This window comes from Falco naumanni, chromosome 12 (assembly GCF_017639655.2).
Source record: "Falco naumanni isolate bFalNau1 chromosome 12, bFalNau1.pat, whole genome shotgun sequence".
NCBI classification, from domain to species: domain Eukaryota; kingdom Metazoa; phylum Chordata; class Aves; order Falconiformes; family Falconidae; genus Falco; species Falco naumanni.
Genome location: NC_054065.1, coordinates 5,598,336 through 5,623,949, shown reverse-complemented (window position 1 = coordinate 5,623,949; position 25,614 = coordinate 5,598,336). Strand labels below are relative to the sequence as shown.

At 39.1% G+C, this 25,614-nt stretch overlaps 1 protein-coding gene across 2 annotated transcripts; it reads left to right on the top strand.

Annotated features, from left to right (window-relative positions):
- The first annotated feature begins 921 nt into the window (after positions 1 to 921).
- TMX4 (thioredoxin related transmembrane protein 4) lies at positions 922 to 25,614 on the top strand. Of its 2 annotated transcripts, none has more exons than XM_040612363.1 (8): positions 922 to 1,131; positions 8,790 to 8,905; positions 13,780 to 13,825; positions 14,922 to 15,050; positions 16,026 to 16,071; positions 18,326 to 18,427; positions 20,628 to 20,691; positions 21,949 to 25,614. In XM_040612363.1, the coding sequence occupies exons 1-8, from the start codon at positions 956 to 958 to the stop codon at positions 22,233 to 22,235; spliced, it is 966 nt and encodes a 321-aa protein (XP_040468297.1). In that variant the 5' UTR covers positions 922 to 955; the 3' UTR covers positions 22,236 to 25,614. The 2 variants fall into 2 exon arrangements, with proteins under 2 accessions (XP_040468297.1, XP_040468298.1); XM_040612364.1 differs by lacking the exon at positions 922 to 1,131 and adding an exon at positions 5,635 to 5,741.

The window sequence follows — 25,614 nt, the reverse complement described above, 5'->3', positions numbered from 1 at the left end:
CCTGTGGAGAAATTCAGGAGTAATATAAAGGAGCCTCATAAGACAAACTGGCAAAGTGTGACAAAATCCAGAGGTGGCAAGTCCTCCTGTTTCCTCTACTAGTGAAAAATGTGTGTAAATGTTTTAACAACAGGGCTTACTAACCTTCAGAGTAACTGTTAGAAAATTCTTCATCAGAAGTTACTTCCAATCTAAGATAAGTCTCCAGCCAAACAAGAGCTGATTTCCGTATCAGACAGGAATGCAGCTCAGACCTGTACAGTGACCTCTTCTTATTTTTTCTGGTCAATTTACCAGGATAACTAAGGAAGTTGACTACCCTAATTACCATTAATTGAGAGTCTGATCATTCCACTCAAGGGCAGGTCTGCTGTTCAGACAAACCTGGACAAGCCAAAGCAATGGCACTGACAGGAATCTTGTTGAAGTCGAGGAAGAAACACAAAGCCCTCTTTTTGGGATGGTGTAAACAACGCATTGGGATAGACAGGCTGCCTGACTGGGGCAGACAGTCCCTTGGGGGCACTCGATTAAACGTGATCCTGCAGTGTGGCCCAATAGCTGGTGGCTAACAGCATCCCTTTTTAGTCAGCACTCATAACGTGGCACCTTTGAACATGTCATCCTGTTACAGGCGCCCCAATACAAGAAAGACTCATATACCTAGTCAAGCACACTGAAGTCACAGCGGTGGTGGGGCCCGGGCACTTGCCCGGCAGCCCTGCTTGGAGCGGGAACCCGACGGGCCTGTGACAGCGGCACCGCCGGCCGCGAGGTGAGGGCCATCCGCCGGCCGGGCGCAGCTCGCCTCAGGGGGTGGAGGCAGGGCCGCCCGCGCCTCACGGCTCCCGCCCGGCGGTTCCCGCCCAACGGCCACGCCGCGCCCTCCCCCACGCAGGCCCCGCCCCCGCGGCCGCCGCTCGCGCCCTCACTTCCTGGGGCGGGCGGGTTGAACATGGCGGCGGGTCGCCGGGCGCTGCTGCGCGCCGCCACTCTGCTCCTGGCGGCGGTGCTGGCTCCCGCCGCCGCCTCCCCCCGGGCCGGCAGCCCCGGCGGGCCGCGGAGCCGCGTGCAAGTGCTGAGCGGCTCCAACTGGAGCCTGGTGTTGCAGGGCCAGTGGATGTTGGAGTTGTGAGTAGCGGCCGCTTTCCCGCCCGCCTCAGAGGCACTGAGGGAGGGGGGGGGGCGCGTCTCCCGCCTCAGCTGGGCGCCTGCCCCGGGGAGCGGGCATGGCCGGTAGCGGCTGCCTCGGTGCGGGGAGCGGGGAGGCGGGCGGGGCAGCCCTTCTCTCCTCACCCCGCGGAGTGCGGGGGCGGCCGGCCCGGGCAGGGACCCTGCGGCCTGCGCTCCTCTGCTCCACAGGGCGCTGCGGCCCGGTCTGAGGCGGTCTGGCGGAGCAGCCTTCGGGCGGTGCTGTCCGCCTTGGGGTAAGCCGGGCGCGCTGGGGCGAGCCCTGGGGCCGTGTGGCTCGGGCAGCGGCTGCTGGGCAAGTGTCCGGCGCCGCCCGGTGGGGCTGGCACTGGGTGCTGTGCGAGCTGGCAGGGTTCCGTTCGTAGGTGACATTGAGCGGGAGGCGGCTTCCATAGCCGTGGTACGCCATGTCCCGGCAGGCCCTCACCTCAGCCCGGCTCTTCGGTAGCGCAAGGGGGATGCACCGGGTTTCATTAACTTTCCAAGGCCGCTGTTGGCCTCCCTGGTGCCAGCTGCGCTTGGCTTTAAGAGCTTCTGGCTCACTGTGGCAGTGTCACGGCTTCACTTGTGATGGGATTCCCTTCCTGAAACGCTTGTGACATTTTGTCCTTGGGGGCTGGATCACCCACTTGTGTTTAGAAAGGGGGAAAGGAACCTGAGAGGTTTAAGACAGCAATTAAAAACAAAAAAAGTAGTTTAAGTAGGCTGTATGCTCACAGATCTGTGTGTGGTGCAGCTATGAAATAGGAGTTTATAGTGGCATGTGTGCTACTCCGCTGTGGAAGTGCTTGAGTTTGAAACAGACTGGTTGCCCATCAACATCTGAATGCATGCTCCCTTGTAAATACTTACCCCGTTGCTTTAAGTTTTGGTCTAGTATTGAATTTGAGTTATCTCTAGTCTCTTATTAGGGGAGCTATCACTTCCCCTAGGGCTTTACTGCTCAGGGTCCTACAGAACACCTGGTGCTAATCAGTGACTAGATGTGAGCAATCCTGAAATAGCTGATTGAGACACCCGGGGGTGCCTGCTGTTGTGGCTAATGATTTGGGTTTGATTTTGAGTCTTTATTCCCCCTCCCCCCCCCCCCCCCCCCCCCTTCATTTGTTGTCTTCTCAAAGACAGGGGAAGCAGAAGCTACCGTATGGAGGTTACAGATTCATGTGTTGAGTTGCTGAGTCTTAAGGGGTAAACAGATTATTTATAGTGACTCAAGGCTTTTATTTCTAAAAGAAAATATTTTTAAATAATTAATGATGCCACTGCAGGAGAAAGAAGAGAGGAACTGACTGAAATCAGAACTCGTTGGGATAGCGAACAGTTAAAATCGTTTGTGAGTCTACTGTGAAACATTGCGCTCTCATTTGGGGTGTCAGCTGATAAGAGCAATGTTGGCAAAAGTTAGCTTTAGTGCTAGCTGAATGTGGTACATGTTGCTGCATTGCTGAAATGAGACATATTTTTATTTTATGTACGGTGTTTGATGCGTGAAGGATCTTTAGTTCTCCATACTGCTTTCCATGGTACATTCCCAGTGCTTTCTCTTTGTCTTTATTGAGAATGTTAACTCGGTTCTGCTGTTCTTGGATTAGAGAGGTGGAGACTCCCAATCATGTTTAAACAGGAGTTGGAGATCTAATATTGATTTCTTAGGATTCTTGCAGCTGTTTTCATGCTAATGGATTTTTGGCTTCTACTGATCTTTACCTGGTTTAGAGCTGGTGATCTGGACAGGAGTCCTGCATGTCAGTTCAATGATTCCTTCCACGATCTGTGGTGGTAGGCCTGTTGGCAAGACTGCAGTATTGTTCATCAGAGCCTCATTTGCTCAAACAACCTCCTGTTTGTTTAGAAGACGTTTGTTTTCTAAGCAGTACTAATTTATTATTATTATTTTTCATGAAAATGTTGTTATAGGATCTCTATGGAAAAATACATTTTCTTTTGGTCACCTGCTGTACACAGCTGGCTCAAAGCCTCCTGCCCGGGTAGGAATGGGTGCTACTACTTCTGTTTAATGTCAGTTTTTTCTGTTTGTGAAAGTGGTGTAGGCATGTTGTTCTCAGGTGCAAAAATAGAGAAATGTAAGTCAGAAATTACTTTTATGTGGAATTTATAGGGGAAATAGAATTTTTCTTCGTCCATCCTAGCTGAAGTGTGTGTATTTGGGTGACTTTTGGTAAATATCTGGTTTTACATAGCTGGCAAAATTGCAGGCAGTGGAAGCACTGCTGCATTTCACTTATAAAAGTGTTCTGGATAACTTTGTGTCTCTGAAAGACATTGTCACACTTTTTGCTTACCATTACTGTCACAGTACACAGATCCTCGCTGAAGAGCTGTGAGTGTGATGCTGGAGTGAACTGTTTTAGAAGATTTCCTTATTATTTCTAGTCTGTAGCTGTGATGTAATGATTCATTAGTATGAGGAGTTTTCTTTTTGTCTTTGTCTGTTAGGAGTATTGAAAACTAATTTCTGGTCTCTTTATTTAAAAGTGCATTTTGCATTTGTGAACGCAGCTTGTTCTGAGTCTGGTCTCAATTTAACATCATCTTCTTGATGTAGATTAAAACACACACATATCCCAACAATAAACTTGTTGTCTTTATGCCTCTGGTTACAAATGAAACTATGTGATATGCTCCTGTGCACCTGTGGTACTTTAGGTACTTGCCCGTGGGGAAGGTCTCTGGTTTGGCTCACACACAGGGTGTTAAACATTTCGGTTCCCATTTGTTTCAGCATGGACTTAGTGCTGTCTTTACCTTTAAAAGAATGTCTTCTCTATTTTAAATTTAGCTAGGTGAAAATCTGGAGAAAAGTGGTGGTTTTATAAACCATCAAAATATTTTTTTTTATTTTATAAATATTTTAAATGTTATATTTATAGAATATAAATACTCACATTTTCAAGGCTAGTTTATCATACTTGTAGCATAGGCCCATGCTTTATTTTCTCATTGTCATTTATTGTTATTGATCTGAGATTTATTTATTACTTATTTATTGTCCTGCTATCTAGTAGGCCATATTATCACAAGGGTTCAGTACTTCCATTAGCACTTCTGTTTGTAGTTTCAAGGGAGTGTGCTAAAAATCTAGCTGAGTGTTTTGGTATTTACCTGGTTTATTGCTTTTAAACAGCTAACTTGAAACACTTTGTGTAAATAAACTCTTGAAGAATTCCAGAAATTATTTAATGATTACTGTAACTTAGCTTGAGAGTTCAAGAAGATGGGGAATTTTCTGTCACTTATATATGAGACTATAGTCTCTTACTTAGTCTTGATTTGTTAGTACTCAGGCTTTTCTTTGTCCCGTTCTTCCAAACAAACATAACCCCCCAAACAAAAAGCAGGGGGGGAGCTTGGAATGAAAATTAAATTACCAAAACTCCGGTTTGGTTGCGAAGCTTCTGCAGCCATCCTCACTGAGTTCAGACAAAGTGACCAAATTATCTATGGATTCTGATTTAATAACTGAACATGCAGTTGATCAGTGTGCCATGCATTGACTGAACAGAAACTGATGAAATATGGAAAATCTTGGTAGCAGATGCTTTACTATTATAGAAGGGGACAAAACTGTGTAAAATGATGGACCTTAATCTACGGAAGTTCTAGAAGATTTCACATAACTTTTCAGTGATTGATTGGCTTTCTATTTAAAAAATTTCTTCATCTTTAAAAAACATTTGTGAATGCAAAGTTGTTGGAGCCTTTTTTTTTTAATTGCAGATGGCACTCTTATCCTTTTTCTTAATTTTGAAACTGAAGAGCTGAATAACTATGATTACCCTGCTTTGCTTTGCATCTTGTTCTTGAAATTTTAAAATGCATTTTACTACTGAGCTGTAGAACAAGTGGAAGGTAGCAACTGAAATGTTAACTTACAGAATACAATTTGTTTAGCTTTTAGTGCATCACACTGCAGTGGTATGCAGTTACTTTTCTTCTTTATTCAAGTATTATTTGAAGAGAGATGCATGTTGGGTTACTGAAGTAAATGAAGCAGAGTGGGATTTCATAAGGTTGAGCTTGCACCCCGAAACAAATTCCCCAGAATAGTGTCTTGGTGTATTGTCACTTCAGCGGGCTCATCTGTGGTTTAAGGCATTTAGGTGAAGCTTGGCAGGAGAATCCAGGGAAGAGACCTCCTTTGTTAGCTCTCCGAGGTAGCTAAGGCTTTGCAATTCGTGGAAAAAAAACAACCAAAAAAACCAACAAAAACTTGCTTACCTTTTGTGGAGCAGCTGGTTTTGGATTGCGCTGCAAGAGGGGGAGGTCTTGCCTGTCTCTTTTGGAGGAGTTTTGGCACGCTGGAGGAAACTTCTTGTCAGCTTCCAGAGCATGTACTATTGTGGTATAAGTCTTGGTAGATTATAGGGGCTAACTTCTGTATCTTTGGCTACCACCTGCTCACTTGAAAAGTAGATAAAAACTGTATAGTTGACCTTCTGAAGCTTATCTTGTGTTGAAATTACAGTCACCTATTCTCCCTCAAGACATCTGTATTGAAGAACAAGAATGAATCAAATGATAGTCTTAAGGTAACACCCAAAGACATCAGACACTATCTTGTTATTTTGTCTGTTTATGAAATAATCTGTAGCAGTAAAGTAAAAACTACTTAAAAGAATTAAAGTAATAATCATTTCGTTCTGATACTGTTTTTACTATTGTTAGGTACTATTTCAGGACTTGTATTGCAGCCATTTAATAGTACTCCCAATCTGAAGTTCAGCAAGTTAGGTTGGTTTAAGCAGTATCTTTTATAAAAATTGTGTGCCTTGAATCAAGGAAAACTGGATGAAAAGGGGAAACTGTCATCTCTCCTGTTTTGCTGTTTTCTCTTCAGCAAATCCTATCATGCCTGTATCTGTAAGCTGCTTTTTCTCTGTTCCTAGGTTCTTGCAACTTCTTGAAATTGCCATCAGTGTAGAACCATATTTGATGTTACATCTGTTCAGCACTGATAGTAACTGATAACAGTAGTGAAAAAGCAGATAATAAGTCAGTTACATTCATTTGAAAATGAGTGAATTGGGGAACTCCCAACCTAAGCAGTTACAAGAAGAAAGATCAGTGGATTGGAGTTGGAAACTGTGTATCAATAAATCTTAGTCACCTGTGTTTACTGATCAGCTCTGTAGTGATATGACTAAATGGCATGTTTGCTCAAACTGGTTTCAACTTACCTTTTGGCAGGGTAGTTTGTGTGTTGGTTTGGTTTTGGGGGTTTGTTTTGTTTGTTTGGTTTTTTTATTGCAGCCATTGGTGAAATTGATGGTATTTGAAAGCTACAGCTTGATCTTTTATGTTTCAGATCAGAGATAGACACAGTCTTTGCTTTTGACTTTAATAGCTTAAAATGTTGCTTTTGGGTTATTTCTTTATGCCCTCTGAAAAAGCTTTAGGTGTTGTAATGGATTGGAGTAGGAACAGAAAAACATTTGACTACTTCGAAATCGTGATTTTAATTCACTTAGGTCCATTGCAAGAACAATTGACTTTACCAGCAGACAGATGTAAGTTGTGTTATTTATGGAGGGTAGACAGGGTACGAAGGAGGCCTGGTAATGCCATAAATGAAGTGTATGTTGAAAAACGTGCAATACCTACTTGCCATGAATAACCTGGCAATGTGTAATTTACAGGTATGTGATGTTTTCGGTCTGATTTTTAAATGGTGATCAGTAAATAGTTTTTTAATATGTAACAGGCTACTGAAAACTTTCTTTCCTTAACCAAGTACCCAGGTCTTGATTTAAATTCCAGTGGACTTTGATTTTTAAATTGGAGAGACCCGAGCACTGGCTTTTTTGTCGTGGTTATAGGGCACGGTGTAAACAACAAATTAACAGCTAAAGGTACCCCTTGTGCAAAGGGAAAAGCTAGAGGAGTAACAGTTTCTCATTTATCAGTCAGGCTACTCTAATAAAATAATACTGTTTGTAAAGTACAGTATCTGTCAAACTACTATTAAAAGCGCTCTATTGGCCAGCAGCATGGTGGAAAACAGCACTGCATGTGAGATTTGTTTCCAGCATCTTTTTAAAAGATACTGAGGGGCTGTTTCTTGTCAGGATAAGATTTATGTACTTTTTTTCAGATCATTTCACACAGAATAATGTTGATTGGGAAAAAACAAGGTATTGGCTTTCATACTTAGAATCATAAATGTCTAGTACAGTTAAATACAACACACTTTTAAATCGTATCCTTTTAACTTCCAAACTTAGGTTTCAAAACTACTGTGAAGCACTCAAAGTAATTCTGATCCTACCTCTTCTGTGAGAAATGACCTATTCTAGGTTCAGTCTTATTTACATGAAAGATCTCTGGGTGGCTGGGAGATATCTTGTCTGCAGCAACTAAGAAAGTAAGCGTTCCTGATCATAAGGCAGCCAGAGAGTAGGAGGTGCCGCTCTTTAGGTCAGGTAGTAGTACTGGCAGGCAGACAAACTGAAGGAGTAAGGGAGCTCTTTGTAGAGCTTCACAGTTAGAGTGCAGTGGTTATGTGGGCTGTTAAGGATATTGGACTCTGCCCATGAAGAAATTTGTTTCTATTGATAACAGTGGATAAGGAGCATGTTGGGGTATATGGAGTACTGTGAGAGGTGGTGTCTCTCTCTCTAGGCCCACTACTCTTGCTATCAGAAACCTGCATTTATGCATTTCCATCTCCATCCTCACCAATAAATTAGGTTAAACCATGCAAAGGTCTCTTTAATTTGTAAAAGGATGAGATTGTGTATGGGCAGTTGCCATGGCTCAGTTACGTGCCATACCTAGCTGTTCTGTTACTTTCATTGCGTATGTGACAGACCATTGCAACCTCTGCAAGTTTGACACAGGTTTTGTCAACCAAGTTAGGGTGACATACAGAAAGATGACAGATGGGGTTTTGTCAATGTTTGAAGTATTATTTGATATTGTTCTTTAATATTAGCTGTTCTCTCTCCATGTTGCTATTATCAGTAATGACTGCAAACTTGGTTTGATTGTTCCAGTTGGTAGGATAGAATACTCGGCTCTTGAAATATGCTGTCTTATTTTGCTGAAATTAATACTGGGAGAAAATAAGACCTGAGAAGGACAATCAGTATAAAAAGTAGGAATTTGATGTGCAGTCCTTTTAAATCTCTAAAGCGTGCTATCAAAAAGGGCATACTTAAATGTATTGAGTAGTGGACTAAGGCACATGTAGTTTCTAGAAGCTCTGAGGTGTGGGAAATGAATAAAAAAATGTTACATTGAAGGATACCACTGCAGAGGACAGCCTGGCTTCAATAATTCAGATAGCTGCCATGGAAATGGATTTATTTCATATGTAAATAGAATAAATCACAAGTGGTGACGGGTTTGGATATGAATCTCTCAGATCTGTGGAGATTTGTTTTTGTTTTAATAACAAGAGGAGGAATATAGAGATTGATGAAAGAACTAATTGATCGTCTTATTCAGTAGACTTAAGTAAAACTGTAGGTTGTTTTCCTTTATGGTTGATGTGTTCGTATTTTCTCTGTACGGTGAATCAATCTGAATGTCTGTAAGTGTAAGAATATTAAAATATTTAACCTGTCTTTCCCCTTTAGCTATGCTCCTTGGTGTCCAGCTTGTCAACAGATTGAATTGACATGGGAGAGATTTGCAAAGGAAAGCAAACATCTAGATATCACTGTGGGAAAAGTGGATATCACTCAAGAACCAGGTATAGTATGAAATAAACTGTTTTAATAAAAGGCATTATTCAGTGTAAGTACCTCTTAGTATCTGGGAGCACGCTTTATTTTACTGGAGTACCTAGGATACCAGCCAAGTCGGAAAAGAGGTTTCTAAATAAAAAAACATTATCCACATTTTGTTTCTCCACTTAGTTCATATCTGTGAGCCTAAGTTTATAAACTCAGTCTGAAGGATTAAAGAATTGGGGGAGTGATTGGGCGTAATGCTGTATTAAAAGGGGCTTATTCTCATTTTTTATCTGCTTCATTGAAAGCTGTTGCCTGGCTCATTGCTCTCTTTCAAACTTTCTGTGGAAGAATCCAATTCCATAGCTTCCAGTTACAGAAGGTTTCAGGGTGTGCTAGCATCACCACAGTGTGAGCATGCATTAGTAAGTTCTTAACTGTTTCCATGATGGTGCTGGGTTTATTGTCTTGTTTAATTGTAGTAGCCCTTTAATAGCACTTATGCAAATGTGTTTACAAAAAGCCTAACTATCCACAGAAGCATGAATACAATCTTACTGATTTCTTTAGTGACTCCCTTCAGAGTTTTGAATGTGTGTTTGTGTGAGCAGTACTGCTTATTGTTTAAACCTTTGCATCTCTTGGGAATGCTTCATGCTTGTTTTGGCGTTGAGGGGATAAAATTTTATCAGCAGTATTGAAAGACTGACAGTTAGGCAGAGATGTTACTAGAATAAAGGCTATGCTTTACTGATTTTTTTTTTTCCTTATAAAATGGGTGGAAAATGTGTCCATTTTATTAGCTGAAAACATGCCAAACAAATTAGCTTTATCAAATTAACAGCAGGGAAGTTACTTAGACTCTGGTCTCAGATACAGCAATTTAAGTTTACAAGGAAACACCAGCTGTTCTAGACCTTATGTAGGTTAATGTTTTGCTAAAAGTTGAGTAGTACACAAACTCATGCCAAAAAGCTGCTGATGTGTGGCTGTCCTTTAGTGCATATACTAATCATTAATACTTTATTAAACAGATAAGCTTGAATATTAATTTTCTGTTTAGAGAGGTAAACTTAAAGCCAGCTTCTTCACATTTGCACAGTAATGGTTGCTCTGGAGTTAAGGCTGTGTATAGGGATCCATTATAAAACTATCCTGTTATTTGCTCCCTGTTAGACAGGGATTCTTTTGCTTATGCAGTGTTCAAATAAAATGATTTCAGTCTTGATTGTGGCATTTGGATGTGACTATAACTTAAATGCACATTTGGAAGTGAGGCTGTAAAAATAAAATACTTGTTCTCCAAGGAATTACTCTTCCTAGTAAAACCTTGAATGGCAGCATTGGGACCTGAAGGGGGTCAGGTAATTGGTACTTTGTTTTGGTTTAAATTTTTCTGACTGCTGAGTGATGCTGGTTTCTTAAGACATTGGATGTGACTTTTAACCAGAAGTTCCTTAAACATTTTATTTTCTAATGTTGCTGAGAGTCTTGACCTCTGAGGATGTTTGGCTTCTGCAAGTCAAAAGACTGACCCAAAATGATGACGTTGTACCAAAGCGTGTGTAATATACCTACAACATCCAGTTCAGCACAAAGCATGAAAACTGTAGCTGCTTCTAAAGCTAATGAATACTCAAACTGGAAAACCATCTATTACATTTTTGACCTTTGGAGCTGATGTAATTTTGAAGGCATATGAGCTCCTTTGGAAGCTTTCCAAAGTTACTGAGGTATTTTATAGACTTATGCTTCAGCCTTTTGGTTGGTGTGCTTAAGTGCTCTGTCTCCTGTTCTTTCTTGCACCAGTGGTACCTTAATTATCTTTGTTATGTAACCCCTTCATCAAATGAAAGTAGTCAGATTGCATTAAATCAGGGGAAAACCACTAGATGAATGCAGGGTTGTGTAAAATCATACTTCCTGCAGGAGAAAGTAGCCATTCATTGTGCTTAATTACAGCAGATGCCCAAAGAATAAATCCACTAGAGCCTTAATGGATTTACAGTGTATTTCAGTCCCTTGATGAACTAGTTTAAAATGCTTAGTCTTTCCTCATCTTTCCTGTTGAAACATTCAGTATTTCAAGACCAGGCAATAGAGTTTCTTCTGGATTTCAAAGTTCGATACAGTTGTGGTGCCTTTCTTAAGCTCCCAGTCACAACATTAACCTGTGATTCAAAACAAGACTTCTAGTATCTTCTGTAATCTTCTTTCAGTAGTTGTTTGATGAAAGCAGCTGTATTTTTTAGATGGCATGTATATTCCCTGTGTATTTTAGGGGGTGTCTTTGTGGAAATACTGAAGTTTTTTTCCTATTATTGATTAGCTGTTAATTTCATAATGGATGTATGTCACTCTGATTTGCAAACAAAGACAGATGGTTAACTGTGTTTCAAGTTAAACTACTAATCAGTTCAAGTTTGTATTAAATGTGCACCAAAACAATTTACTGTCTGAGTTTTGCTTTTTTGTAGCTGACTCTTATCTGGTTTTACTAATCCAAGAAGGTGCCTTAGATAAGCACCAGCTAAAGTTTTGGGGATGCTTAGATGCATTTTGGCAACAGATTTTATATTTTATAATTTGTAGATTTCATTGTTCATTCTGAGATTGTTGGTATTTGCTCTATGATAGGCTACTGGTAAGAGAGATTTAAGCTATTTTGTGTTCTGTTTGCCTAACTAGAATTTGTAGGAACTTCAGAGAGTCTTTCAGTGTTCCCAGGACTTTCTCTGCTCTTAAGTTTATATTCTTTGTGGCTCTCCACCTAGTTTTTCTTGTGCAGCTGTGCTTTCAGCTTGATTAATTCTACTGTTACACTTGCATTTGTATTTACTTTATATCTCCTTGTGCTGGCACAGCTTTGAGCTGTTTTACGAAGTTTTCCACCCACCTGCCTCTCATAGTAATAAAGACAGAAAGCTCAAAACTTGAATTTTTGGAACTTTAAAGATGCTTGTACTTGGTTTGATTTTAAACATAATAAACTCCCATCAAAAACAAAACAAAAAACCCAAAGAACAGCAAAGCACACAACCATTTCTTGTCTATTCCACAGGGGAATTCATATTACTACTGAAATTTTACAAATGCCTGCCTTAGTTCAGTATAGCTCATCTTTGTCTCTAACAGCAGAAGCTCCCTTGCTGCAGTACTTTTCCATGGCTAACTTCCTGGTGGCAAAACATACTTGCTGTATTTAAACCCAAGTAAGGATTTCGTTTCCCTAAGATTTTCACAGGACTTTGTAAAAGGAAAAGTTAAATTACTAATTTAAAGAGTTCAAGTCAGTTCTCTATGAATGACAATTACTAGCTAGAGGAATTGACCCCTTACTAATGGAGCTAAACTGCATATCTAGGGGTTGATAATCTCTGAAGACTGCTGTATTAGTAGTTTGTGCATTTTTTTCCAAAATAGACTGCATTAGTAGCATGTTTTTAATTCCTGCAGTCTTTAAGTTGGATGTGTTGAATAGTAAGTAGTACTACTAAGCACTGAGGTGAGTTCTTCCTCTCACTTCCAGGTTCTGTAACTGTCAGGAGGTGGTAGTGTCAAATAGTGCTGACTTTCCTCAGATTTGGAAGCAGAGGGGAGAAAGCGATGTCTTCACCTGATGACTTAGCTCATGGAGTTTTACAGACAGCCTGCTTACGAGATGTTGGGGAGCTTTTTGCTTCACAGCTGACTTGCAATGAAGCCGTACACTGGAGATCTTCACTGGTGCACTTAACACAGCAGTGAAGCTGGAAGCACTTGTGCCTATTACTCTGTAGCAATACTGATGCATGGCCAGAGAACACCAAACTTCTGCCCCGCAAGCTGCTTTTTGATGATTTGAATAATTTCTCTGTCCTATGAATTCCATTCTGTGTTCACTGTCTGGGGTGATACTTGTAAAAATGTTACTGTATTTTTGCCAGTCAGTGAAATACCTGCTTTCAGTGTGGGGATCAATTTCAGTCAGCCTCTTGAAGCCCTGCTTCAGCTTTTCTTTGTCCTTTCTGCTGTATTATGTGTGATGCTCAAAATGCTGATGTGACCCACCCTTCTGGATGGTGTAAAAAATTGTTCTCATGGCTTAAATTTGCAATATTTTGCATAACAGAATGCTGAGATATCCCAAGCTTTAGTGTCAATCTGTTGGCATACCATTTGTATTTACCCTAGAGAGGAATGATGTATGGGAAGGAAGGATAAGAACCTAGAAACATCCAAAACATTGTCTTGCTAGTCATGTTTGTGAGAGAGATTGAGCTTTCCTACAGGATACAAGAACAGACTGGTTGTGCAGTGTATGCAGATTATTTGGAAGAAGCAAACAAATAAATACAAAGATTCATGTATTTAATGACTTGAAATGCTGAGATCTGAAATGTGTGGCTCTAAATCATTTAATCAGCTAGAGGATGGGTTAAAATCAGAGGCCACAGTTTGTAAATCATTGTTGTCATAGCTATCGTTGCTAGTGACCCAACTTTCTAGATGAAACAAAGGTCATCTGGATGAGACCATGCACAGACAGAAGCTCACAGCCTAGTGGAATTCGGGTGCATTTGTAGCCCTTCTTCCTCTTGGTTGGAGGGGCACGCTGCTAGTCTGGGCAAAAAAATGCACTACGTGCAAATATCAATTAGAGAAATCCAGGTAGAAAAGCTACCTTGCAGTAAACATTCTTCAAGATCAGCTTTTTTCCTTGATTTGTCAACAGTATTTAGTATCTGTTACTGTTTCTAGCACTTCTGAATACGAACTGTTAATCTGTATTTGTGAAACAGTGGTAAAAGCTGTGCAGTCTCCTGCTTTCTAGTCTACAATAGAAAAGTCAGAATGTTGAGAAATTTCATTTTTACTGAATGCTTTGATGTGGGTTTTTTTCTTCCCTTTCTAGGCTTGAGTGGTCGTTTCTTTGTCACAACACTTCCTACAATTTACCAGTAAGTATGTCATACTAGAAACAGTTAACTGTTTCAGCATGTATTCTTTTTTCCTGTCCTGTTTGAACAGCAGCATGGAAGTTGTAATGAACAATTGGCTTATTTCACTTATGTCAATCTCTAAAACTTTTCTCAGGAGCTCAGTACACTTAATGAACATGAACTGTGTATTTTTAACTTAAGGTGGATGGTTCTCCTACAGACAGTTTCATACTTTAAAGATAAAAGTTAATGCTTTTCCAGACTGGAAACAATATTTGATAGTGCTTGTAAAAGCTGGTGCAAGTTTGCACTGTTGTCTTCTAGAAACGTGACCATATGTGAGCAGACATGCTTGACCTTATAGAAATGTCACTAAAATTTCTCATTTGAATAATTGACTGCATAGGTCACATGTAAAACAGTACAGAAATTTGCCACCATTTGTTGTACTGCTTTTGTTACTGCTTAGAATTCTTAATCTATTGACTCAGTACCAGTAAGCAGCTGTTGATTCCTGCTTGTCACTTGTTTTAAACTTTAACTTTGAACTGTAGGGAAAAACGAAGTAATACTAGCTTTTGATTTCAGTTCAGGTTATTGTTAGAGCTTTGGTTGTGTGATGAAGTCCTCATCTGAGGTTGTTCTTTAAGTGATTTAACCAAGTCCCCCTGTTATCAATACTGTTAAAAAGGGATCAGAAAAGAAGTTTGCTGCATCTTTTCTCCAATGAGAAGATGCCATCCTTCAAATATTGAACGCTTTATGAAGTCATGGTATTGTGAGTCATGCATATTACATATATATACACACATGCGTATGGACACTTCGAATTGAGTTGTCTAAAAAATCGTTTGGTTGTTAACCCCATGTGCTTTGGGTTTAGTGCAAGTGAATGTTTAAGAAATTAGCATTTTTAATAAATTGCAAAAGCTCATGCTGTTTAAAACCTGAGACCTTCTATCATGGATTACATTTTCAAAACATTGAAAATGCTTAGGTGTTGAACTTTGTGAGCAAGTCAAATCTATAATATATATATGGGAGTTTTGTTTTTTTTTACCATAGGTACAGTTTGAAGGGTATCTGTGTTAATGCGTATTCCTGGTTTTTTTAGTGCAAATGATGGAGTATTTCGCAGATACCGAGGCTCGCAGACATTGGAAGATCTTCAAGGTTACGTGTTAGAGAGAAAATGGGAAGCTGTGGAGCCTGTAGCAGGATGGAAGTCTCCATCTTCTATAATGTAATGCTTTGCTTTTATTAACAAGAAACATTTAATAGCTCATTATTCATTAAGGGTGCTGTGTTGACAGCTTAAAACCAAAAGGCTTATATTCCCTAGACATGTAGGCTTTGCAGAAGCAGTCTGTATTGACAGCCTGCTTTCCAGTTTCTCACCTTTAAAAGCTGTTTATTTTCTGCATTTGCTTTTGTTTGTGCCTGCTAAGGCTTGTTTGTATGATCTTTGAAAATATGTAAAGAAAGAAGTGCAGCCACTGAGCTTTATGTAACTGTCAGTTTCAATACCTGCTGAGCACTGGAATCAAACGTGTTTATATAGATTATTACTTGATGACTTCTGGTTACTTGTGGCAGGCAGCCTCTAGCTTTAAGGATTTCTTGTTTATTTGTCTACAAGGAAGTCCTGTGTCCTCCTTTGGAATAGGAAACAGCATAGTGCGTACACACTGTATCAGAATTTGTGTTCAGAGCCTTAGAGTCGCTCTGAAATAGCGTAGCATGCTTGCATGGTACAGAGAATGAATTGAAGATGTGACTCATCTGCATTTCATTCTGGCTAAAGTTATGTGTAAATTCATGTCAAAGATCCAATGAGTGTCCTTGTTTTTCATCTGAGAATGAGGAAGAGCTGTAGGATATTTGGTAATGGGGAGAGGAGCTGCAGGGCTGCATGCTGCTGTGCGTTGGGGAAAAGGCAGTTGTGGCTGCACAGGGTTAAGCTGTGGAATTGCTATTTCTTGATTATGCTCAAATGTCACCTTTCAGGTTACTGTTTCAATGCTTTGCGTTTGGCTGGCTTAAATGAACGTAATACAGAGAAAATGTATTTGTTTGCAGTAGCCTCTTTTTGGCAATTACTAGGGCCTGAATGGCATTGAAAGTCTGTAGAATCTTTTTCTGGTTTATGTGCAGTTTACTGCATATCTCGACTCCTGTCTGTCTTAGGACCTCTTCTTTCTATTTCTTTGTTTTCTAGGATGCATTGCATGGCAGGGCTTTTTCACATCTCTGGATGGATGAGGGTAAGTGGTAGTATTTTCCATACCCCATTTTTATGCTTTGAATAATAACCTATTTAGAAGTCAAACTAACTGAGTGTTTTTATCCTTTTATGAGTGAAGTTTTCCTTACTACACACCCAAAGTACCGTACGAGTATCTTTGCACTATAGATTTTGTCTTACTAATAGACTGTGACAAAAATGGCAGTTTGATTGTAAAGATTATCATCGATCCTGAAAATACTTACTTGTTTTGCTATCTTGGTATAGCTAAAATGTTTTATCAAAGTGTGCCAACAGGATGAAATTGTTTACAATCATTTTTGCAGCAGCTCTGAAAAAACATCGGGAATATGTTTAATATCTACTGGGCTTCCTTGCTTAATACTATTCCTAAAGATTATACCCAGGTTCATTTTGAGAGTTGTAAATCATGCTCTTCTGCAGTTTGTTTGCATGTAGTGTATTGTACAGGAGAAGAGAGGGTAATGCTATTTTTAATAAGAATTTCTGCATCTGGAATGCAAACTGTCAACAGCATACAGGAACTTCGACAGTAGAGTCAGAAGTAAAGGAGAAATTCTTAGTGTATGCTTTGAACTTAAAAATATTTCAAGATGCTTTCATTGGAAGCTATCAGAGTTTTTCCTGTAGCATGCTAATACTGAGAAAGTTAAGACCTTCTTAATTTTGGTCAGGAAACACTCTTACTTAAAATCTTTGCGTGTAGCCAAGACTGAGAGACTATTTGATTGTAGCAAACGGCCTTCGGCCTTAATATTGTAACATGTGCTACAAAAATAAAGGTAATAGAGAGTTTGAACAGAGTTCATATCACTTCGAGTAAGCATCTAACCAACCCAGAATGAAACAGAACTTTCAGTTGTTAGGCTTCCTGTGTAAACTACCTTTTGATTCTTTTTTTCACTGGACAGCTATTAATTTTTTATAGACTTCTGGCATTTCTCTTGCATGGTTGCTGTGTAATGATGTTGTCTCTGCCTTGTTTCCTTCCTGGAAGATTAAAACGCTTTGGGAAGAAACCTTCTCTAATTTGCTTTCAGCTTTGAATATTTTACCTGATGTTTCCTCACTCTTCTTGCTGTGTTGTCTTTGCATATGCTTTAATAAATGTTGTTAATGTCAGAACAGCTTCCGACAACAACAAAAACCCAACAAAAAACAACACCAACAAAAAAAACCCCAGGAATTTCAATATTTAAACTTTTTTAAAACTGGTTGTGGTTTGTTTTCTAATGGATATACTCTTGGAAGAGATTTTATGTCATAATTTACTTCCTACCAGACTGACTCATTGTGATGCTTGGTTCAGTCAATTGAACTTGTAGGTCTGAATAACAGACTTCAATTTCAAAGAAACAAAGTAACCTTAATATTGGATTATTCTTTTTAAATGTATAAGAGAAATCACTTAATCAGTGTCTGCTTAGAATGGCTGCCTCCTTAAGAATTGAAGTGCTTGACTAAGAACTGAAAGGCTTAATTTTAATTAATGAATGAGTTCCCAAATTCAAGTATGTATTTTGATCTTGTGCAACTTTTAAGTGCCTGCCACTCTGCTTCCCAGATGTAATTAATGGGCATAAAGTTCTGCATGAGATAACATTCTTGGCACTTGGTGGTGTGCTTGTGAAATGGGTATGAAGAGAACACTTTTAACTTGAATTGGTTTCTTTTTTGTTTTTGAAATATTTAAGTTCCAAGTTACATTTTTAAAAAAACACATTATCTTCATAGACTTCTGTCAGTGCTGTGACTGTCATTATCGCCGGTGCTTGCTGTACGGTCTCCCTCCTACAACACAGGCCATAAGGACAAATGCACAGGTTCATGCTGCTGGTTCCTCTAGCCCAATAGTCTGTCTCCAACTGTTGCCACCTTCTTACATAATATAAGGAACAAGAATGTTGTGCTGCTTTCCTGAATGCTCTGAGGCTTCTTTGTGCATTTATCCTCAGTAAAAATTACATATGGCATCTCTAATGTTGAGTATCTTAGGACGAAGCAATTGTGTATCCTTTGCAAAGGCTTAAAAAGCCTTTTAATGTGAACAGCTCAGTAAAGAAAAGATAAATAGTATCCAAAGAATTATAGTATGACATTTAAGGATGCATAGGGCTTGAGAGGTAAGACTTCAGTATAAATACTGTTAAATGAAAAATCTTCATTATATACCAATTTATGTCATAGTAATGGCACTATAAATCAAAATGTGTTAAGTATGAAGTTATTGAGAATCTTGTTTTCATTTCTAGCAAATACATAACTACCTCACCGGCACTCTTGGATTTCACGTTTGGATGTCTTACGCAATCTTCATCTTAGCTACTTTATTGATCGGCCTGTTCCTGGGTTTGGTAAGAAAGTGTATTACTTTTTTTTTTTTTTTTTCCAGTTAGCTAGAAGTTTTGCTTTGTATTAACTTGTGAAAAAAAGAATAAACTTCATTGATAATATGTACTGAAGTACTTAGCTTCAATGATGTATCTCTTCTCCCTGATATTCAGTGATAGGATGTGTGGGAATGGTTCAAAGCTGTGCCAGGGAAGGTTTAGACTGGACATTAGGAAGCATTTCTTTACAGAGAGGATGGTCAGACTCTGAAACAGAGAGGTGGTCAATGCCCCAAGTCAGTGTTCAAGAAGCATTTGGACGATGCCGTTAACGTGCTTTAACTTGGTCAGCCCTGAATTGGTCAGACAGTTGGAGTAGATGATTGTTGTAGGTAAATTCCAACTGAAATAGTCTATTCTCTTCTATTAAAATTCTTAAGTACTGTAGATCCGCTCTCTAGTGTTGTTACCTGCTTCTGGTAAAGGTTAAGACTGGCTCACTCAAGTTAACCTTGTTATGAAATTCATGCTTCAGTTTTTAGATTTGTTTAGTCCATCCACCAAGTAAGTGATTTTTAAGACTTTTGTTCTTAAGGATTGAACGTGTGTGGTCAGAATTGTGTAAAGACTCTAACTTATCTAAAAACACAGGCATTGTGGAGAGATTTGTATTAGCTGGAGTGGAATTGTATTTGTGGGAGTTAGCGATACAAGTATGCTGCTGCACTATTACTCATAATGAAAGGATGAAAATCTTTTTTAAAGGTTTTGAAGATTTGGGGGTTTGATTGATTTACTCTATTCCAGGGCATAGCTTTGTGATTACTGCTTGGTTTTAATAAAATCTCACTTCACTTCTTTCTCCCCTGTAATCTTTTGGTTTGAGTTCTCATTAGTAATTGAAAAATCAGACCTCTCTTGTTACTAACCAGAACTGGTGCATTCGTATGTCAGTCTCCAGAACACAAGGAAGGTTATTCAAACAAAACTGTTAGCTATACGTGTAAATGTTATGGAGCATATTCTGACCCCTTTGTTGTTTCACAAGTGGAGAGAGTTCCAAGTTGGTGTGCCTGTAGAGCTGGAATTATTTCCTCTCTGAATACTTGAATTGTGTGGCTCTGTGACCTCTCAAATATCAATAATAAATGAGAAACTGAGCTGGAAAAGGGGATGTAGACGGGAATAGTTCTTTGGGACTAGTTGCTTGGTCCACAAGCATGTTCTGCAGCTGCAAAGACAGTTATGCTGATAACTGGTTTAACTAGCTGCTAAATCGCTATTCCATGTAGGAAGTGTAAAAGTTATTTCTGGCACTTGGATCTCTGCCCTTCAGCCCAAATATTAGTGTTAGTGAAATAAAGAAAAATTGCATGAGTGTGTTTCTCAGTATTCAGGGAAGTGGTTTCAAAGCACTGTGTGTATATTTAGGCAAAACTACCAGAAGATGTGTACGGAATTGGTATATTATACATTATACAATTTAAGCAGCTATGTTTTTCTAGATGGTAGGGTTTCATCACCAAATGAGTACAAATCAAGTTAGCGTAACTAGGAGCAAATGAATATGTTTCTTAAGAAAACTTTCTTTCTTCCTCCTTAACTAAAAAAAAATCCCAAAACTGAAAAAGATGAAAAAAAGTGAAGTTCATCTCTCAGCTTTTTCTAAAAAGCTTTTCAGTGATTGGAATGTATTTAATTTAACATGGTATCATCTGTCTCTTCTTCTTTCCCTTGCATTATTCTTAGCATGTGACAATATGACACAAATATCTTCCTTGCATTTTGATTGATGTGTTCTGCACTAGGCTTCTTTAAATAACAAGCACAAAAGGTGGAAGTACACATCGTGTATTGGGGAGCCAGGGGTGGGAATGGAGTAACATCTCAAAATACAAGACCAAGACTAGTTCGTAAGTTTTAAAGAACTAAAAATCCTCAACTGTGTTCTGGGCCTCTCTTCTTCAGATGCAACCAGCTTCAATACTGAGTAAATTTAGGGAAGCTGGAGGCAGAAAATTTGTAGTAGAGAGAATGTTGGTTGGTGTACACTGAGAACACACTTTCAGCCATGTTCTTATTTGACTCTTATCTCTGAGCAAGATAACATAATTTTCTAAATTGTATTGTATGACTATCTAAAAAGGGTAAGTAGGAAAATACTGAACAGTGCAGGTGCTGGTAGGATGATTTAGTAATAAATGCCGCCTTTTCCTTTACACAGGTACTGGTTTTGATTTCGGACTGTCTTTGCCCACCCAAGTCAAGAGATGAAGCTGAAACATCTGGTAAGAACTCTAAGTGTGTGAAGTACTGTAAGTTTAGATGTAACCTTGTAGGAGGGAGGGCAGTACAGTGTCAAGAACTTAAATGTAAACAAATAATCCAAGTCTCCATTTTAGTCACGCTGACAAAGATTGATATGTTTGGCTCTGAAATATTGATGTCTAAGCATCCACCTGGAGGAGAGCGAAGCAGACAACCCCCCATCCTGCCCCAAAGAGCAATTCGTTCTAGCTTCCACAGCAGTGAAGAAGATAAATGCATTCAAACTGAGGAAGTCATGAAACAATGTTTCTGTATTTTATGCAGGTGCATATTCACTGGACCTGTTCTTTACATACAGAAAGGAATTAGCTTTGGCAGGATGCTTCCACATTCTAATATGCACCCTGTATATTGCATTAGGAAATGCAACATTGTGACCCTGTAAAATTCTCTATGTGACTTGAGGTTGGAGAAAGGAGGAGATAGCGGGGATCGAATCTAGAGACTGCAAGGGGTGTTGCATCTCCTTCAAATAAAAGAAGAAAACATAAGGATCTTCCTGATCCTTAGTGGGAGGGCTTCTGAATAGTAGTGTTTTCCCTGTGAACACAGGAGGCAAAAACTTGCATGCAAAATGAAGTCTCTTGTCAGCACCAGATTCTGTATGTTAAGCTTCAGAACACTTTTTGGTATGTTTGTGCTATTAATTGGAGTTAAAACTTAACTGTAATTAAAAATGCATTTTTTTATTTGTGTAAATTTGTGTGTATTGGCTTGCTGTTGAAGATCAAGATGCATGTTACGCTTGCCAGTAAGACTTTAGCCAAGTCTAGAATTCATAAGTGTGTCAAATTACCATCCTCAAAATGAATGTTTGTCACTATCAAAACAAAAACACACCTATGCATAATTGTGCAGTTGTCTGGCAGCTATTACCTGCCAGAGCTTACCAGTATCTTATCACTTTCCCACTGATTTGTTTGGTTATATCCCTTCAAGGAGTCAAGTAAAATTGATCTGTCTTTAGTTTGTATCTTGATGGAACAAGATGAAAGCTATCTATGCCTGATAGGTGAGAAATACAAATGAAAGTGGAGGAGAAATACTACTGAAGATGTATTTGAAAAAATTGAAACGTAAGGAAAATGCAGTCCTGCACAAGTGTTCAGTAATAGCCTTCATGAATATTTCAGAACACATACAGTGATGTAACTTTAAAAATACATTGTTCTGAAGTTGAGCCTAACTTCAGTATTTGAACCTTTTCTTTTGTTTAGATGAAGCAATTACAAAGGATAATGTGGAGAATGCAGCATTAGAAGAACCGGTGGAGGCTGCAGAGCTTTCTGCAGATGATGCAGAAGAGACTGCAGGCTTTAAGGATCTCTCAGATGGAGAAGATGCAGCAAATTCAAGTGCTGATGACTCAGAGGAGGATTTAGCACTTGGAAAAGAATCAGGGGAAGAAGAAATGGAAGACCTAAGTGAACAACCTTTAGCTGATTCTGAGACTGAAAGCTCAGTAAGACAGCGTAGAAGTCAGGTGGCTGATAATGAACTATAGTTTTTTTGGTGGGTTATTTTGTACACTTGGACCAAAGAAGTATCAGACACTGGGTCTGAAGCTGAAGCTTACACTTGATTTGTCATTTGTGTTTACTTAAAACCTCTGCTCTGTCAGCAGGCTTCTCTCTTTTTTTTTTAAAGCTAATGCTTGCTTGCTTTGTTTTATAAGCACATATGTTGTGTGTTGTATAACTTTAGCCATGACAATCAAAATAAGTGTATCTTACCTGTTTGAAGTCTTCTAAGAGAAAAGGGATGTAACAGTCCCTGTTGTCAGCTGCAAAATGGTCATCCGTGCTTGTCTTCCTGAAAGCATCGACCTAAGCAAGGTCAGGACTTCTCACTCTTTACGGTAGCTTGGCAGGACTGTGGTTTTCTCTCTGAACGTTTGTTTCCAGCTGCCACAGAAGCACCAGGTAAGTGATACAGTCATGAAAGAAGGCACCTTACTAGTCTTCTATTAAAAACGTTGTGTACAATGGGTTTATTTTTATGACTTTCAACTGAAGCACCTTTCTCTTTCATTTTTATTAATGTTCGTTTTGAAAGTTTATCATACAGTACGCCCCCAGATTTTTCAGGTTTTGGTAATTTGGAGGCATGCTGCACAGCTCAAGTTTATCAGCTGAGTTCTTTGACCCAGGGAGTTTGAGAAATTGAAAACCTCAGGCTGAGAAAGAGTGGCAGCTAAATATTTTAAATATGTTCGAACTTTTAAAAGGTTTAAAGGAAATTATTTTAGTCAGGTGAGATTTTGCCAAAGAATTTTTTTCTTTTCTTTTTTTTTTTCTTCCCCCTTCAAGAGATTGTAGCAAGAAGTATTCACTTTGTGGTTGTTAGGTTGTGTATTTCCTGCCAATACAAGCTTGTCGTGTGCAGTTCTGCCGTTTCCAGCTCTGAATGCTTTTGGCAGAACTCAAAACTGCTTTAGTAATATTAACTGAAGAGGCACTTAAGGTTTTACCTTTGATCCCTTTTTCTGCTTTTTGTCACTGGAATTGGCACATAAGGAAAAGAGGGGCATGGGTGGGAGTGAAGGGAGAAACTTTTGGTTTTGCTACTTATATCAAGATAAATGTGTGTCTGTTGAACTGTATAAAGTGAAAATGGCTTGTCAGGTAGACAGCTTTAGGCATGATTAGGAGTCTTAAGTCATTAAAGATATCAGTATTTCACTTGTTTGACTTGGGTTAATATATAAGGCTTTATTATTTTTTTTTTTAGTAAGGAATACCTACAGTGAGACCCTCTATGTTCCTGTTTTGTTGATATGTGATCATACACATAAGATGTGTCTTAATCTTGATAATTTTAAATATATATATTGCATAAACCTTGCCTACATGCATGAATTTCATCTTGCTCTTCAAGAATAAAAAGGAATTGGAGATGAGATTGTATCTCCTTAAAACAGACAGGTTGCAAGTCCAAAATGCTGGTTTCCTTTGAGACCGAGATGAATAGGGCCAATTTGTGTTCAAGTTTTGTGTTTTGTTTTGTGGAGTTTTTTTATTATTATTGCTCATAAAGAACATACTTACTAAGAAAGCTTAACTTTTCCTGCCTATGTTCTGCTGTGTGTTATGTCCTAGAACTGTATGGTCAAAATTTTGCATTTGTCTGTTAACAGCTTTGTGAAGAACAAAATTACACTACATATGTTGAGTATGAATTTTCTTAAGGAATGTTCTCAGTCTGGAGCTTGAATTTCATATAGTGGACATATGTAAATACGCTTTCATGTATGTGAAAACATACAGTTGACAGTATATATACATTGCACTATGAGAACAGTTTGTGCTATTTGGGCATTGTCCCATGTAGCTGAGCAATTCTGGAAGCTTACACTGGAACTCAGCAGCTGAGGTACTTAGCAGTGAGGGAGTTTGTTTGGTTTGGTGTAGTTTGGTTTTTTTAAAAAAACAAGCAACCCCAAACTCAAGTTAAGCTTTTATTTGCAAAAAATAAGAAAACTTTGTGGCCACTGTAGTCTGGAGGGAAGAACTGTGCACCTTAGAAGCTCGGAGTATGGATTTGTTGTTTCCATGATGTATTTGCTTTTTGCATTCTGTGCATCAGGAACTCATAGAAGTCTAAGAGCACAAGACGACTGTAACCATATTTCATGAGACAAGCAGGAGCTAGTGTGTACATTCAGTTACGTGAACTTGCATAACATAATAGACGTAGCCCCTCGCTCATGGATCCAAAACTACCAGACACTGAAAAACATGTGGGACTGTATCCAGCACAGATTGAGGGCAATGATGACTTTGGTAGTGTACTGAAGTGGGTATTTTGTACTGCACTGTGTCTTCTCATACTCAGTGTGTAGGAGGGAGCATGTCAATATTAAATTTTGTGTTGATTTCTCTTCATGTTTGTAATACTGTAGAGCCTGTCATCTAATATCCACTTCAGCTGTTTAAAGAGGTTTTAACTCTAAAAGATACGGAACATCCGTATACCTCACAGTGGCTTTGTTGGATGCTGTTGGATATATGAAGTATTAGAAAGTCAAGTGTACCTCTTTCCAGTGCTCAAGATGGGGTGTTTGGGCTTTTTGAATGTTTAGATAAGTAAGATGCTCTCAGGAGAGTTAATTTCAGTACTTTGTCTTTAATTTAAAGAAACAGAAACACAAATGACAAGTTGCACTTCGTCCTACAAGATGCATGGCTTATGAGATGATGGGAGAAAGATCAGAAAGCTCCTTTGGTGATTCTCTGAAGTCTCTGCTTACATTGCCCCTGGGTTTGCGTGTCACTGTGAAGTTTGGATTATTTAGGATGAAGATACTAAGTATTTTCCATCGTAATAGACCTAACTCCAGTCATGCTCTGATGAGCAGGGATTCAGTAAGCAGGCAGCAAGTGGCAGCAGTTTTGTCTTGTGAGTCTGGCAATGAGCTCTACTGGGCTTCTGAGGTTGCTTGAACGTAATATGTGTGTTGTTGCTCCAGTGTTTTCATTAATGAAGTAGGGAATTTAATGCTAATTTGACTTTGTATTTGACATGCATCGGACTATCTTATGACAAAGATCACTAAATTGTGATTAAGACTTTAGAAAAACAGGTGCTATGGAACCGTTGATCTCTCCAACTTAGTTGGACATTTGTAGGAAAAATACTGTAGCATGATACTGGAGATACTTAGGTTTGAATAATGTTTATCTGGTAACAAGTAGTAAACACTGTAAAGGCTACATATGTATTTTAACAGAAAGACTAGTAGCTATGCAGTAAGAGTGTAATGTTAATATACTTTCCAGAACTGGGGGGGAGGTTCCGCTAAAACACATTTTAATTGAATCATGCAAGTTTACTACTAATTGACTATTACAATAGTATTAAACTTGGTGTGTTTCCAAAAAAAA